General features: G+C 61.3%; 6 protein-coding genes across 6 annotated transcripts; 3 read left to right on the plus strand and 3 right to left on the minus strand.

Moving 5' to 3' along the window:
* Nucleotides 1-492: 492 nt before the first annotated feature.
* PTR2_3 (Peptide transporter PTR2) lies at nt 493-2,458 on the minus strand (the record flags this gene model as incomplete). Its single annotated transcript, XM_062772774.1, has 4 exons — nt 493-1,187; nt 1,227-1,964; nt 2,009-2,229; nt 2,280-2,458. The coding sequence occupies 4 exons, from the start codon at nt 2,456-2,458 to the stop codon at nt 493-495; spliced, it is 1,833 nt and encodes a 610-aa protein (XP_062628758.1).
* A 3,066-nt stretch (nt 2,459-5,524) lies between these two features.
* On the minus strand, nt 5,525-6,324 carry LOC62_04G006210 (uncharacterized protein; the record flags this gene model as incomplete). Its single annotated transcript, XM_062772775.1, has 4 exons — nt 5,525-5,679; nt 5,717-5,811; nt 5,853-6,024; nt 6,072-6,324. The coding sequence occupies 4 exons, from the start codon at nt 6,322-6,324 to the stop codon at nt 5,525-5,527; spliced, it is 675 nt and encodes a 224-aa protein (XP_062628759.1).
* Nucleotides 6,325-7,071: 747 nt separating this feature from the next.
* Nucleotides 7,072-7,989, plus strand: rglC (putative rhamnogalacturonate lyase C; the record flags this gene model as incomplete). Its single annotated transcript, XM_062772776.1, has 1 exon — nt 7,072-7,989. The coding sequence occupies one exon, from the start codon at nt 7,072-7,074 to the stop codon at nt 7,987-7,989; it is 918 nt and encodes a 305-aa protein (XP_062628760.1).
* Nucleotides 7,990-8,320: 331 nt separating this feature from the next.
* OPT5_1 (Oligopeptide transporter 5) lies at nt 8,321-11,714 on the plus strand (the record flags this gene model as incomplete). Its single annotated transcript, XM_062772777.1, is given in 10 exon segments — nt 8,321-8,351; nt 8,367-8,377; nt 8,665-8,681; nt 8,748-8,908; nt 8,985-9,319; nt 9,400-9,826; nt 9,873-10,408; nt 10,562-10,825; nt 10,866-11,333; nt 11,370-11,714. 10 exon segments carry the CDS (start codon nt 8,321-8,323, stop codon nt 11,712-11,714), a joined length of 2,595 nt encoding a protein of 864 aa, XP_062628761.1.
* A 165-nt stretch (nt 11,715-11,879) lies between these two features.
* LOC62_04G006213 (uncharacterized protein) lies at nt 11,880-12,504 on the minus strand (the record flags this gene model as incomplete). Its single annotated transcript, XM_062772778.1, has 3 exons — nt 11,880-11,991; nt 12,030-12,152; nt 12,209-12,504. 3 exons carry the CDS (start codon nt 12,502-12,504, stop codon nt 11,880-11,882), a joined length of 531 nt encoding a protein of 176 aa, XP_062628762.1.
* Nucleotides 12,505-12,854: 350 nt separating this feature from the next.
* On the plus strand, nt 12,855-13,656 carry LOC62_04G006214 (uncharacterized protein; the record flags this gene model as incomplete). The annotated part of the gene is made up of 4 exons (XM_062772779.1): nt 12,855-13,082; nt 13,140-13,238; nt 13,278-13,543; nt 13,626-13,656. 4 exons carry the CDS (start codon nt 12,855-12,857, stop codon nt 13,654-13,656), a joined length of 624 nt encoding a protein of 207 aa, XP_062628763.1.
* Between the last annotated feature and the right edge of the window lie 1,064 nt (nt 13,657-14,720).

Below are 14,720 nucleotides of genomic sequence, written 5' to 3' on the forward strand. Positions count from 1 at the left end.
TGCGGTGAGTTGGGGGTGGTTTGGGGCAGGGTAGCTCGTGATCAGACTGGGGCAGAGGAGAGCGGGAGCAGGAAGCTGGCTGGTGGTTGACCGGGGCCAGTAGGGATCGAGGCGGCCCCGGATTGACTACGAAGGCGCGTAGCATGGGCAGATCACATAAAGCTCTGCCAACAGGCGGTGGGTAAATCATCGTGCCCGTGATCGACGTGGTGGCGGCATGATGCCCCGACGAGGCCACACGCCGGGTCGTGCCTCGTTGGACTGGGGCGAGCGGTTGTACGCCAGGTTGCGCAGCAAACAGGCCAATGGACTTGAGCGGCTACTTCAGTGGAACGGCCCTTGGATTTCAGACTTGGCCGCTGATACTACGAGCTTGACGCCTATGCGCTAGGCCGGTTGGCACTGCCACTGTGCGCATAATCCCATACATTATCATATGAGGCCCGATTAACACGCCGTACTGTTTCCAGACAGGCACTACAACGCATACGCCTACTTCTTCTCCTCGTTGGAGGCCTGGCGCCTGGGGTGCTCAAAGTCCGAGTCGTTGTCCTCGCCCTTCTGGCGGGCGACGTCGGAGAAGCTGGGGGGCGGGGTGTTGAGGTGGCGGAAGTAGGTGGGGAAGACGCCGGCGGCGAGGAACGACGCGATGGCGAGTGCGACCCACGGCCACATGAGGTGGGGGTCGACGATGACCTTGGAGAGGGCGAGGGAGATGGCGCTCGAGATGGAGGTCGCGAAGAGGAAGATGGCAAGCACGAAGCCCTTCATGCGGGCGGGGGCGTTGGTGTATGCCACCTCGTACGCCGTGACGTTTACGAACAGCTCACCGATGGCAGGGAGCACCGTCATGGGGAACTGCCACCACAGGCTGACGGCCGACACGCCAAGCTTGCACCCCGACGCGTGGTTGCCGCATGGGGACGTCTTGTACACCCGGTCCTGGACGACGGCGCCGAATGTGGCACCTGCCGCCGCGAGGAGGAAACCGATCGACAGACGCGTCATAGGCTGGATTGGGCGTCCAATCTTGCGGAAGAAGGGGTACAGGCCGTAGTTGAGGATGGGGGAGAAGACAATGATGGAGAGGGGGTTGAAACGGGCCAGGAGGTCGTTCGGGACGTTGTTGAGGATCATGGCCGTCGACATGGCGCTCTTCTGGTTCGCGATACCGCCGTCTGCGAGGTCTGCGCGTCAGCGTGAGTCTGTCTGGGCCAAAGATTCACTGAAAATGGGGATAAGCATGAACACAGCGCACGCCTGGATAGACTGCTTGATCTCGTCGACGAAGATGTCGTCCCAGACGATGAGGTGGCGGCGCTCGGGCTCGTGGACGTTGACCCATGAGGGCTTGGCGCGGTCCCAAATGGTCTGGGCGTCGGGGTCGGCCTTTTTGAAGAGCGACTTCCAGCCGCCGTTAGCGAGCGCGAATTTGAGGACGGCAAAGGCCTCGACGACGACCGAGCCCTTGGGAGGGGCCTTGTAGAGCCTTGGGCCGAGCCACAACAGCAAAAGTGGCATAAACAGATACACCACGCCGGGGATGAAGAAGGCGAGCCAGAAGCCGACGAAACGCGAGCAGTAGGTCGTCGCGAGGGCGAAAAAGCCGCCAATGTTGATGCAGAGGTAGAACCACAGCAGCCAGCGCTGGATCGTGATTGCCGGGTCGACGATGACGCGCTCGCCCGACTTGAGCACCTTGATGGTGGGGCGCTTGATGGGGTTCTGGTCGGCGAGCAGAACCGACAGCGAGGGCTTGATGAAGCCGGCCGCGAACGCGAGGATGAGCATCGAGATGATGAAGGCCGCGAGGGCGCCCTCCTTGTGCTTGATGACGGCGGGGATGGCGGGGATGACGAGGAACACGTGCGCGAAGAAGCCGATGATGGTGCCGATCCAGATGGCCTTGAAGCGGCCCAGCTTGGTGTCGGCGAGGATGCCGCCGAGGATGGGGATGACATAGGCTGCGGGTGGTTAGGGTGGGTTGAATGAAGCAAGGTGGGCTTACCGAGGAAAGAGAAAGTCGAGGTGACACCGTTGGACGCCACGAGGCCCCAGCCGAGCGCGCCGGCCGACTGGTTCTTGCCGGCGGGCAGGGGCGCGACGGCTCCGGCGCCGTTACCGCCCTTGGGGAGGGGGTTGTTGACAAAGTTGAAGAAGACAGACGAGCAGCCGTAGTACGAGGCGCGTTCGGCGAACTCGACGACACAGAGGAGGATGGCGATGAAGCTGGGCGGGTGAGTTGGGCTTCCCCTGTCAAGCAGCTGGGCCACACTCACGGCATCGGCGCAGCGACCTTGCGCAGCGTCTCGAGCTCCTCGGCAGTGGGGATGGTGTCGGGGTCGTCGTCGTGCGGGAACTGGTTGTTGAGGACGGGCGGGAGGGCGTCCTCAAAGTCGAGCCCGTGGGCCGCGACCTGGCCCGCTCCGCCTCCGTTGAGCTTGTCGTTCTTGCTCATGCTGCTGCTGTCTGGGTGTGTGCGGGGGCCTTCAAGCCGGCCGATGGCCTGGCTTTTATCGCAGCCCCGACATTAGCTTACACAGCGGCTGGCTGGCTCGCTCGTATCGCGGCTGGGTGTAATCGGAGGTAAGTAGGTGGAGATGGTGCAACATCACATCGAGATATCACGCCAAAGCACTCCACCACCCGCTGCGCCAAGGACAAGGATGACTGTTGGGCCATCGGGGATATGCCCTGAGCAGATGATCAGTGGGAGTCCAGCTCGCTGTCTGTATAGTTTATGCGAGCGAGCTGTGAAAGTCTGTTAGCTGCCGACATCTGGAAACCCGCCTTATGTCGCGGCTGCTGCTGCCTCCCTGCCTCCCTCCTCCCCTCCCCTCAGGGCATCAGGCACCACGGCCACAATGACGCCTTTCATCTCACCACCGGCCGGCCACTTGGCAAAGTCCCCGCGTGGTGCATACCTTGCCAAGGCCAACCAAATTTGCCAGCGCGCTAGCCTTTGGCAGTGGACGCTGCGCCGCGGAGGTACCGAGCCGCGGAGGTACCGAGCGAGCGTGGGGGATATCGCGATACGGTGGGGTGATGGCGAATGCCGCAACGAACGCACAGACCTGGCTGGCCGGCACTAACCGCGCGTTTGGTGCAGCTCGCTCGCCATTCACGGCCTTGTGCGATGGGGCTCGGGAGGAACGAGGAGACGATGGGCTGTAGCGAGCCGCAGTGTGGAGCAGACGAGACGCCGGCTCAGCTTGTGTTGTGTTTGGTCAGCCTGTAATGCTGTACCAAAGCAAGTCAGTCGCCGGCGATGGCTCGCTGCTCGCGACCAACGCGCGTCCACCCCACAATGTAACGAATGGCATCGACGACAGCATTGACGACGGCCTCCTCCGGCCCAAAGTCCCCGCACCCAGCGCCAAGTTGACCGAGGACCAAGGTCGTCGGCACCGAGGGCATGAAACGGGCGACCCTCAATCTTGGCGCTGTGGCGGTGGACGACGACGAGGCGGGCATGTGGCTGGGGGGCGTTGGCTCTGGGTGCCGGTGTGCGTGCCGCCGTGCCGGTGTTCCGCGGCTTGGCAGAGTGGAGGGGGTGGGGCTCGGTTGGATGCAGCAGTGCGGGTGGGTGGGGCGGGGGAATGCCGCCAGCGGGCACGAGGAGGCATGCACACATGCTGCTGAGGTCGTTTCTGTTGCAGCTGCTGCTCGACTGCTCGCACCCGCTCGTTACTCTCGATACCAGATCCAACGACGACACCGATAAGCCCTCCGGAGCCGTACCGTTCCTCGTCAACATCGTTAGTCGTGATAAGCATAGCTGCAACACACTGCGCACGCATAGCAACCAGACCAGACCAGACCAGACCAGACACCGCGTCGAGCAGCCACCGCATGGCGACGAGCGAGCATTGAATTCGGCGCGCGCCCCAGGGACGGCAGCCGGCGGGCAAGAATAGACGTCGCGAAAATCAAAATCGTCAACAGATAGCGATGGCGACAGGGTCGCGTCATTGCCCTGAGAGTGTCGTGAGATTGACTGACTGTCGGTAACCAAATGGCCTGATTTCCAAGGCCCAGGCAGGCTGCGGCGGAGCTCTGCGCGCTGCGGGGGATGCATCCGGCATGCATGCCCCAGCTGGGAGCAGCAGCGTGGCGGAGTCGTCCGCTGCTTGCTTGGGGTTGGCGGAGAGAGACCAGGCCCGATCGGCGCCGGCGCCGCGCCGCAACGCGCCGAGAGAATGACGGAGCCACACGACATGCAGGGATGTGGCGTGGTGGTGTGGGTGGAGGGCCGACCCCGCGGCGCCGGACTCGCCGGCGACGGCGGAACTAGTGCGCGACGCGCGCGACCACGCTCGATTCGAGGTTGGGGCCAATCGGCGCCGCCTTATCCCTCAGCACCACAAGTGCACGCGATACTCCGCCCCGGGCACGTGTTGCCAAGGAGTAAGGAGTAATCGCACGTCGGCTTTCGCTCGCTCGACGCCATACTCGCTCTGCTGCAGAGTTGTCGGAGGGGGTCCGAATGTCTTGTCTGGTGCGTACCCCAGTGAGCAGAGCAGCGCCTCGATTCGAGGCGGTCGAGCCGCCGGCTAGGCGGGGTGTCGCATTTCGCAATCATGCTGTCGCCGTTGAGACAGCACGCTTGTGCAAAGTCGCCATGGTGAGGACGACGCGAGGGCCACCGCGGAGGAGGGAGGGCGAGCTCGCGTGAGCAGAGGCCGCCTCGTGGAGGTTAGCGAGCAAGGCCGCCGGGCTCGGCGCCGTGCCCAAGCGACACCCATCAGTCTAGTCTCGCGATCACCGTCTGTCAGTCGCCGTACATGAGTGCCGTGACGAGCCTGCTTCGTCTCGTTTCGAGACCGCCCGGGCTGAGTTCAACCGTCGCGACGGTGGAGAGGGCGGCCCGACATCACGCCGGCGAGCTGGTAGGGCAGCGGTGGAGAGGGCGGTCCGGGTGCCGACAACACGCCGGCGAGCTGGCATGGCGGCGTGTACATCCATCGTCGCTGTGCGTACGGCTCATATGCTAAGGAGTGGCGACGTCAGTGCTCTTCATCGCTCTTCGACAGTGGAAACCGCGCTGGCATGGGCAGCACATGTCGTTGTTGACGGCCGGGGTGAGTTGCAGAAGGTGAGTGTCATGCGGATGGCCCCTTGAGGCCGAGTCGCAAAGCTAGGCTTTATAAGACTCGAGTTGGCGCACAAGGGCGCATGCTCACACGCTTGGGCGCGCTCAGCAAGTCAGCCAGCTTGACCACAATGCCACCGCGTGGGCACATTGACGTCAGCCCGTCCCATGGCCCATCGTGATGGTGCGGCGATGGTGCGCATTCGACAGCCGCCTCAGCCTATATTTAGGCTTCAGCCTTGCTGCGCGCTGCGCACCATGGCGGCACGCAGGCACGCGCCGTCCCGCCGTGCCGAGCTTGCTTGCTCAAACAAATGCATGGTGAAGTGAGTGTGTGTCCTGAATGCTGGCGTGTCGGTCGTCTATGGGTGGTGGCGCGGCGCGGTGTTGAATGCCGCGAACGGTGCCGTGCGGGGGGATCGGCGCGGCCGGCTACAAGAGCACGGCGACGACGGCTGCGGCTGCGGCCGCAAGCACACCGCCGCTTAGCGTTGCTGAACGCGCGGCCCCGCTCCCGAAACCCTTGGGGAAGGTGAGCTTGCTTCCGGCAGGCTTGACCTCGAACGTGGGCGACTCGGCGTAGATTGCTGGCGGGTGAGTTACAGCATCAGCACTACCACCCACTATCCAAGTTCTCGTTGTTGGCGCCGATGGGGCCAGTAACAGTCTTGGTGAGCTTGACGTAGTACCCATGCCCGGGGTTGATAGCAGTGTCATATCTGGCGCGTCAGTGCTGATCTGGGCTTTTTACAGCACTCACAGTCCCACGATGCGCGTCAGGTTGCCGGCGCTGCCGAGCGTGTTGGCCATCTTGCCGACAAAGGTCACGGCGCCGCCGTACATTGTGCCGTCGTTCATGAGCCACACCGAGATCATGTCCGTGTCGCCGCCGCCCCACTTCCACTCCACGACGCCGGTGCCGTTCACGACCCCTGCGCGGATGCCAGTTGTGATCGCCCCTCGGATAATCTCAACTCACACCAGTCCTTGGACGTGGGGTACGTCACGGCCGTGTTGTTGACGTTGTATCCCGGCGTGGGGTCGTTGGAGGGCGGCGCCGTCGACGTTGTCGAGGGAAGCACGACGCGGTACGTGTCGGTCGCGGTCGGCGCCCCCGTGATTGTCGAGACGCCCACGGCAGAAGACGTGCGCCGCTTCGACGTTGTTGTCGTCACGTCGTCCTGCGCCGCGACAAGCGCGAGTGCCGAGGTGAGGAGGAGAGCTAGGCGCATGGTAGAGTTGGGGGAGGTGGTAGAGTGGGTGAGTGACAGGTAACGACGAGGATGACGAGGAAAATCAAACGCGTGTGTCGCTCTGTGTGAAAGTGCGTGACGCGTCGAGGCGAGGAAGGTGACGGGTGGGTGACAAAACGACAACAGCCAGGGGAAGGAAGACGGGAAAGAGATCACCCACCGCGCCCACCCTGAACGTGTTTTCACCTGCAAAATCACGTGCAATGTCTGATACATGCCGCAGTGGCCGCAGCTGGTGCGGTGCAGGTGGTCGACGCGTCATGCGCAACAACGCGACGAATGCACGCGCGGCACGACACTCGCTGCCTTGTCGCCATGCTTTCAAACGAGCTCACCATCGCCGCCCCCCTCGGCGCCTTCCCCCGGTCTTCGGCTCCGGCGCACAGACGTTATCTTATGCTGCGCCCCCTCGTCATGGCTGACAAGGGTCCCTAGATTCCATCTGTGCTGCCACGTGACGGTGCCAGCACACTGCGCACAGCTTTGAGATCGATCTCCACGTCGAGTTCTTGGCCTCGCGGTCTCGACGACGTTTAGATGACTTGACAGCATACCAGTACCCATACTTGGCATCCCCTTACTCATCACCTCATTGATCGCCAGCAAAAGCTAACCCTTGTTGACTGCTCGCTGCGACTCGACTCTGAGCGCTCGCACCCCGTGAGTGGACGGCGCGCTCGAGCCATGCCCTGTACTGACGCGCGCAGCCCGGCACGCCTCATCACCATGTTCATGCCAATAGACCGCTTCACGGCGTGGGAGCACAAGCGGCGCAACTTGCTGCTCTGGTTCTGCAGGCCGGCTCCCCCCGCCGATCCCACCTCGGTCCTCGCGGCCCACTTGCCACCCGAGAAGCGCATCACGGCGGTCTGCATCTCAGACACGCACAACACGCAGCCTGACATCCCGGACGGCGACGTGCTTTTCCACTCGGGAGATCTCACCTCGTTCGGCACTGCGGCCGAGCTGCAAGCCCAGCTCGACTGGCTCGCGTCCCTACCGCACCGGTACAAGGTGGTCATCCCTGGCAACCACGACAAGGTGCTCGACGAGACGTTTGTCGAACCCCGGCGAGACCTCGGCAAGCGGGAAGACCTCAACTGGCACGACCTCACGTACCTCCTCTACTCATCGGTGACGCTCGAGTTCCCAGACCAAGCGCGCTCGCTCAAGGTCTACGGCGACCCGCTGACCCCGGCATATGGCGGCTGGGCGTTCCAGCACCGGCGCAAGGAGGATACCTGGAGGAACACGGTGCCTGCTGGCACGGACGTGCTGCTGTCGCACGGTCCGCCCCTCGGTCACCTCGACGACGGCAAGGGAAGCCCATGGCTGCTGCGAGAGCTGCGGCGCGCCCGACCCCGCCTCCTCGTCTTTGGCCACATCCACGAGTCGCGCGGCACCGAGGTCCTCGACCACTCTGACTGGGATGCGTGGGCGAGGGACCGGCTCAACCAGCCCACGACACCAGGTATCCTCGAAGTGGTGGCTACAGTTGTCGTGCTCCTCGTCGGGCGGATATACTCTGCGGTGGTTGGCAGGCGGGCGCCGCAGAACACTGTCCTCGTCAATGCCGCCTCGATGGGGCGGATGGGTCTGCGGGATAATCCAAGCGAGGCGGCTGGGACTGTCATCTATATCTGACCTCGGTGGCTGAGTGGGTTAGAGTGGGTTGGGACTGTGCACGCAAGCCGTCGGCACTGCCGCCAATGTTAGACATATGCATGAGGGTAATGTTATCGCCACGCATGGCGTGTTGGGGGCAGAGATGTGATACGGCCTCGCTTCACAGGGCGATTGGGCTGCACGCTGGATTTTTTACCACGCGTCTGGAAATAGAGTTTTGGCTTCACCCCACAAACGTCATCTTTGTCGCGTCTCCCACCTCTCCTCCATTCACAACATTCACAACCTCACTCTCCGTCTCGGCCCATCTCATACAAGCACGACACTACTCACCACCGAGGCAGCAGCAATGGGCATCAAGAATAGACCAGAGCAGGGCCGTGAGCCCCATGCAGCTCGCACCGAGGTATGTATCGGCCTCGCCGCCGACCGACCGACGCCGCCTAGTCGGTGTCTTAGCGCGCATCGCGACTGATGGCGACAGCGCGCATTGACCGTGCTTGCTCCGATAGTCCGCTAGTCCGAGCTCGGTATACACGTGGGTAGTTTCCACTCTGCAGGGCTGATCTAAGCCAGGTTCTCCACCTCGCCGCCCGGACGAGACACACGGGCCTTCCTGCCGCCCACCTTGCCCGGCGTGGCATGACTGCGCATGGTTGCGCGTGGTGCAGCCACTAGTGGCACCGGCGGCAGGCCTCGATGAAACAGAGGTGGGTGTTCTGATCTGCTCTGCTAACCTGACCTAGAACACGCGCAGGGGAAACGAGCCCTCGCAGACGCCCGGTGCTTCTGGAGGCTAAGCTGTGCCCAACCGGCACTCCCCATCATCTGGCGTCCACTCGGCTCGCAAACTTGATGCCTGTCTCCACATGGTACCGGGCGGCCGGCGCGGGCTCGGAGCTTGCACCGTTCGGCGCCGGCACTAGGACAGACCAGAGTAGGTAGTACTTAACACGGAGCTCGAGGTGAGCGGCAAACTCGACCCTCCTCACACAAGCTAACGACCATGGCAGTGGGAGACCTCGAACCCGACACGGCCCGCGGGGTCGCCGAGCTCACGTACGACGAGAAGGCCAAAACACACGACGACTATCTCGGCGCCCAGGTCCTCGATGCGGGTGATCATGGTGACAAGGCCATCGAAAAGCGCGCCGACTCGGACGCGGCCTCGGACACTCCGCCACCGCAGATTGGGCCAGACGGCGAGCCCATCATCGTCACGGGTGCCGATGCCGCCAACTACCTCCTGTCCCTCCGCGACGACCACGACCCATCGCTCACCTTCCGCTCGCTCTTCATCGGTACGCTCGTGAGCGCGTTCCAGGCCGCCATGAACCAAATCTACAACGTGAGCGCCACACACCGAATCTCGGATCCGCATGCCGGACCCGTCCCTATCTCTGTCGGCACCGCTGACCTCGTGCACAGTTCAAGCCCAGCGCCGGCGGCATCACGGGCTCGTTCATCGTCCTGATCATCTGGTTCCTCGGCCGCCTGTACGCCTTCGTCCTGCCGCGCGGCGACACGCTCGAGGCCAAGTTCCGCGATAAACACGGCGCCGATGCCCGTCGACCTTGGTGGCTGTGGCTCGCCATCTTCCTCAACTCGGGCGAGTATGGTCTCAAGGAGCACGCCGTCGCTGCCATCATGGCGTCCTCGGCGTCCAATGGAGCGAGCTCGGTCTCGGTATTCACCGTCCAGAACCTCTTCTACGACCAAAAGCTCACCGCCAACACCGTCATCCTCACCACCCTCTCCATCGGCCTCTTCGGATACGGTCTCACGGGTATCCTCCGGCCCATCACAGTCTGGCATCCCGAGGCGGTGTACTGGGGCAACATTCCCCTTGTGAAGAGTGGGCAGCTGCGTCGACCTCCATTACCTTGAAGCTGACACTTCAGCCCTCCAGGCCCTCCACTGGGACAAGTTCAAGTCGTCCAAGCCCCTTCGCTACTTCTGGTATGCTTTCGGATCCATGACGGTTTATGAGTTCTTTCCTGCGTACATCTTCCCCTGGTTGAATTCCATCTCGGTCCCCTGCCTCGCCTCGATGAACGCGACCGGCAGCCGTGCCTCGATCTTGACCAATCTCTTCGGTGGCTCTCTCTCCAACGAGGGTCTGGGCATTCTCAACTTCTCATTTGACTGGCAGTACATCACGTCTGGCGCCACGTCACTCCCGCTCAAGTGGCAGGCCAACTTTATCGCCGGCTACATCGTCTGCTGGATCGCCTTCCTCGCCGTGTACTACGGTAATGCGTGGGGCGCGCGCGACTTGCCATTCCTCAGCTCATCGCTCCGAACCCAGTCGGGCAAGCGCTACAGCTCGCTCAAGGTGTTCAAGAACGGCGTGCTGGACAAGGCAGCCCTCGCGGAATACGGTCTTCCCAGAATCACCGCGACTTATGCCTTTGCGAGCACGGTCGGGACAATGGCAGTGAGTTTTTACCGCCTGAACTGTTGGTTGAGATATGGACGTTGCGTGAAACGAGATGGTGCGCTCTGGTTCAAACCCATCGCGCCGGCGGTCCTAGCGCTCGAGTCTCATTCCACAACATGAACGCCCCACGTTCGCATGCTTACATTTCAGATTGGCGGCCTTATCGCCCACTGCGTCCTCTTCTGGGGTCCCGACATTGTCCGCAGTGTCAAAAACCTCCGGAAGGGCAAATCGGACGACCGTCACCACGCCGCCATGGTGCGCGACTACCCCGAGGCCCCGTGGTGGTGGTACATCGGCGTTCTACTCTTCGCCTTCATCCTCGGTATCGTCGCCGTCGTCACCAAGAACCTGGGTATCCCGGTGTGGGCTTATATCGTGGCCCTCCTCCTTGGTGCTGCCATTGCTCCATTCGTGGGTTCCATAAGGTGGCAAAAGTGATTAACCCACGCAGTCAACGCTCCTATACTCACGGTTTGGCAACGGTATCGCAACCAACCAGGTGATGAAGATGGTCGCAGGTCTCACCATCCCTGGTCGTCCGATTGGCAACCTCTACTTCTCCGCCTGGTCGCACACGGTCATCGCCAACTCTCTCAACCTCGCCTCGGACCTCAAGATGGGCGAGTACCTCAAGATTCCTCCCCAGGTCATGTTCCTCACACAGATCTGGGGCACGGTGTTTGGCGCCTTCATCAACTACGTCGTCATGATCTCGGTTGTCAACGCCCACCGTGACCTGCTCGTCGACACGAACGGTTCAGCGCAGTGGTCGGGCCAGGCCTTCCAGTCGATGAACAACCAGGCGACCACTTGGGCTCTGGCAAAGTACATGTACTCGCTCCAGGGCAAGTACTACATTGTGCCGTTTGGCCTTCTCATCGGCTTTGGCTTTGTCGTGCTACACCGCGTCTTTGTTATTGTGAGTCAGCTCTCACGCCTCAACTGACTCCTCCAGTTTGTCCCCCGCATTGGTGGCATCTCCACCCGCGAGATCAACCTCCCGACCTTCTTCATGTACACCGGCTGGCTGGGTTACAACCAGACCCAGTCGTGCACCGTGCTGTCCGGCGTTGCCGCTGGATTCTATGTGCAGTACTACCTGAGGAACTACCGCCCGCGTATTTTCAAGGACTTTCAGTACCTCGTGACGGCGGGCTTTGACGGCGCGTCGCTTTTCGTCGTTTTCATCCTGTCATTTGCAGTACTCGGCGCCGGTGGACCCACTGTTCCGTTCCCGACGTGGTGGGGTAACCCGAATACGGACACGACGTTTATTGATCACTGCCCCCAACCGAGTTAGTATGTAGTGCCCTTCAGTTTATGCGGATGAGATGTAAAGGAATGCCGATGTTGGCCCAGCTCAAGCATTACATGTAGTACATGACACTACCCCGCATCACATTGCTCTACCCCGCTGGCGCTTTAGTCGTAGAATCTCATATTACACTTACCCTGGACAAGCACTCTAGAAGGTACGGTTGAGCTGGGCGGCAAGTTCGTCGTCAATGATAGACGGGACAGCGATGCACGGCTCCTCAGCGCTCCAAGATGGAAGCACAAGGGTTGGAGAGGGCTCACTTCACCGCATCAGCCAAGAGCAACGTTTTTGACTCACAGAACAGGCTTTCCCTCAACTGGCATCGAACGGTGCGAGTAGGAGGCCACAACGGGCTTGCCGCCCTCAAAGAAGGGGACACCGTTGAGCTCGTTGGCGGCAGTCTCGAGGTCCTCGGGCGAACTTACACTTGGTCAGTGGGCGCGTAGCGATGTGTCAAGGAGAATGCAGCAACACACTTGAACTTCACGAACGCGGTAGAGGTGTGCTCGCGCTTGACCCCCTTGAGCTCGACGCTCAGAACATGCACGCCGAGCGGCTCGAGACGAGCCTGCAGGCGGAGCTGGAACTCGTCCTCGTTCTTCCACGGGCCTATGCTGCCCATGAACAGCTCCGGCTTGGCCGTAAGGCCGCGCGTCGGCTTCGCCTTCTTCTCGCTCACAGTGGCCGCGTTGTACACCTCGCGGCTTGTCGACGAGCCGGAGGGCGCTGAGCTGGGTGTTGGCTTGGGGAGATGGTGGCGGTCGGCCGGCATTGTGCAGGTTACTGATGATGTGGGTGGAGTGGCAACAGCAGCTCTGACATCTATTTCGGACCCCCTCCCAGTTGTTGCATCATATCCCACCCAACCCTGACCACATTAGAGTACGGCCGGCTATTGCCTGCACTTTGAACCCAAAGAGAAATCAGGCGCGCAATACTTGGGCCTTATAACCATTACAAGGTGCGTCCGCAACCGGCGGCCACACACACACACACACGCTGTCCCCCGGATCGGCGCCTGCACAGTGCCTGCACAAGCATTCACCCACTCGCCATCACCCTACCATTTCTGTCCCTTCCTTCCCCTTTCCTCCCATTCTCTCACCACACACACGGCTCGCAATGACCCTCCCACCCACCCACCCTCAGCACCCGCCCTCGCAGACGCAGGCACTCGACGACCGTCGTACAGAGCGCACACCCTCCCAAGACACCGAGTACTTTTCCACCGCGTCTTCCCCCGCACCGAACCGCATGGATCGCCCTGGCGCCTACCTGAACGACGCGATTGCAATAGACTCCGACTCTGAGGACGAGGGCATCATCTTCACAGGATACTCGGGTCCGCCCGTGCGTCCACCCCCACCTCCTTCCTCCATCTCACCTCCACTGCCCATACACCGACAGCCCCCAAGCGGCGACAACTGCTATTTCGTCGGTCAACATGGCCCGCTGCGGTTTGCTCTCGACCTGCGATGGAAGGAGCGACTGAGCCACAAGATAGAGGTAAGCTCCCACACACTGAACGCGTCCTTAACACCCCAGGTCGGCGGTGGCAAGGTCGTGTCGTTGGCCGACGATCCCAATTACTTTGTCGCAGATCTCTCATCGGCTACCCCTCTCAGTCAACGACGGTTTGGTCGGCTCGCCAAGTGTTCTCGTGTCACAATCGTCAGCGAGGGCTTTGTCTACCTGGCCCATGCGTCGAAAAGCCTGCCAGATCCGTCGACCTACGCCATTTCCCTAGAGTCACTCTCGACCGCGCCGCTGGTCTCCGCGCCATCTTCCCTCTCCTCTCCATCAAAGTCTCCGTCGGCACTCGGAAAGAAGGAAGCCCTGAACCGACAGCGAGCAGTCCCGGGTCAACACCACGTTGCCCCGGTCAGCATCCAGTGCGAGGCGCGACTTCATCTCCCGCCGGTGATGGTGTACCGAATCATGTTCGGGACCATGAGGAACAGTCGGAGGCCGCTTCTCCCATCACTGATGCTCAGGCCTCGCCACCAGCCCAGCCCATCCCAAAAACTGAAAATGAAAGTGACACGAAGCCGTTGTCCAAGGCAAGTCCCACCCGGGCCACCCTAGATGCAACCGTCAAAGATTCCTCGGACGACCCGACGAGCGTCTTTGCCGATACCATCAATGCACCCCGAGCAAGTGCAATCGAATCTGGAGCATCAAACCTCCCAACCCGTGCCGCTCTCCTTGCCATGCTCTCGGGTGGCGACGGACCTTCAACAACGCCAACCAAGCCTCCACTGCAAGCTCGGATCCACCTTTACACCCTCGAGCAAATCGAGGCCAAGCTGCGCAAGCTACGCCATCCCCCAGGCGTACCCCGTCGGCCCTTTCAACAACTCCTGAGCTCTATGTGTTCTCGAGGAGATGAAAGTATTTCTCATCTCCTTGACAGGTTGCAGAGAGGAGATGTAAGCCTTCCAGACTCGGACCAGGACTGACGCTGCAGGTGCCAAATGCCAAGTACCTCTACTCGAAGCACCGTGCGTGGATTGCCCAGGAGGTGGAGCGAGTGAAGCTCCTCAGCGAGCGTAAACTATTTCTGGAGCGAAATCAGCGCATATTAGCAAGGAATCGAGAGCGTGGATACACATGATGGCCAGCCGCTATTAGTAATTACGAATCAAAGTTTCCGCCACACTCATTCCTTAGTCGCGCACCGAACGCGAGAACAGCATGATGCACCATATATAATGCAAACCTCTCAATTTTAAGGAACTACTTGCATCACAGAAGTTGGCCGCCCGCACGCATTCTCCCGACTGCGCTCACGAGATGCGAGAGAACAGAAGGATTTGCTTGTTGCCAAACACGGCTTCTGGTGAGGACCGTTGCACCCCCCTGCTCTGAACATGTCATTGGGGTTGATATCCTTAAATGCAGAATCCACGTGCTACTGATTGCTGTGCCAGCTGTGCTGAGGTGCCAACCAACACTTTCGCTTCCCTGCTCCCTCGAGGTCTGTTGTTG

The sequence above is a fragment of the Vanrija pseudolonga genome, chromosome 4, assembly GCF_020906515.1.
Source record: "Vanrija pseudolonga chromosome 4, complete sequence".
NCBI lineage: Eukaryota > Fungi > Basidiomycota > Tremellomycetes > Trichosporonales > Trichosporonaceae > Vanrija > Vanrija pseudolonga.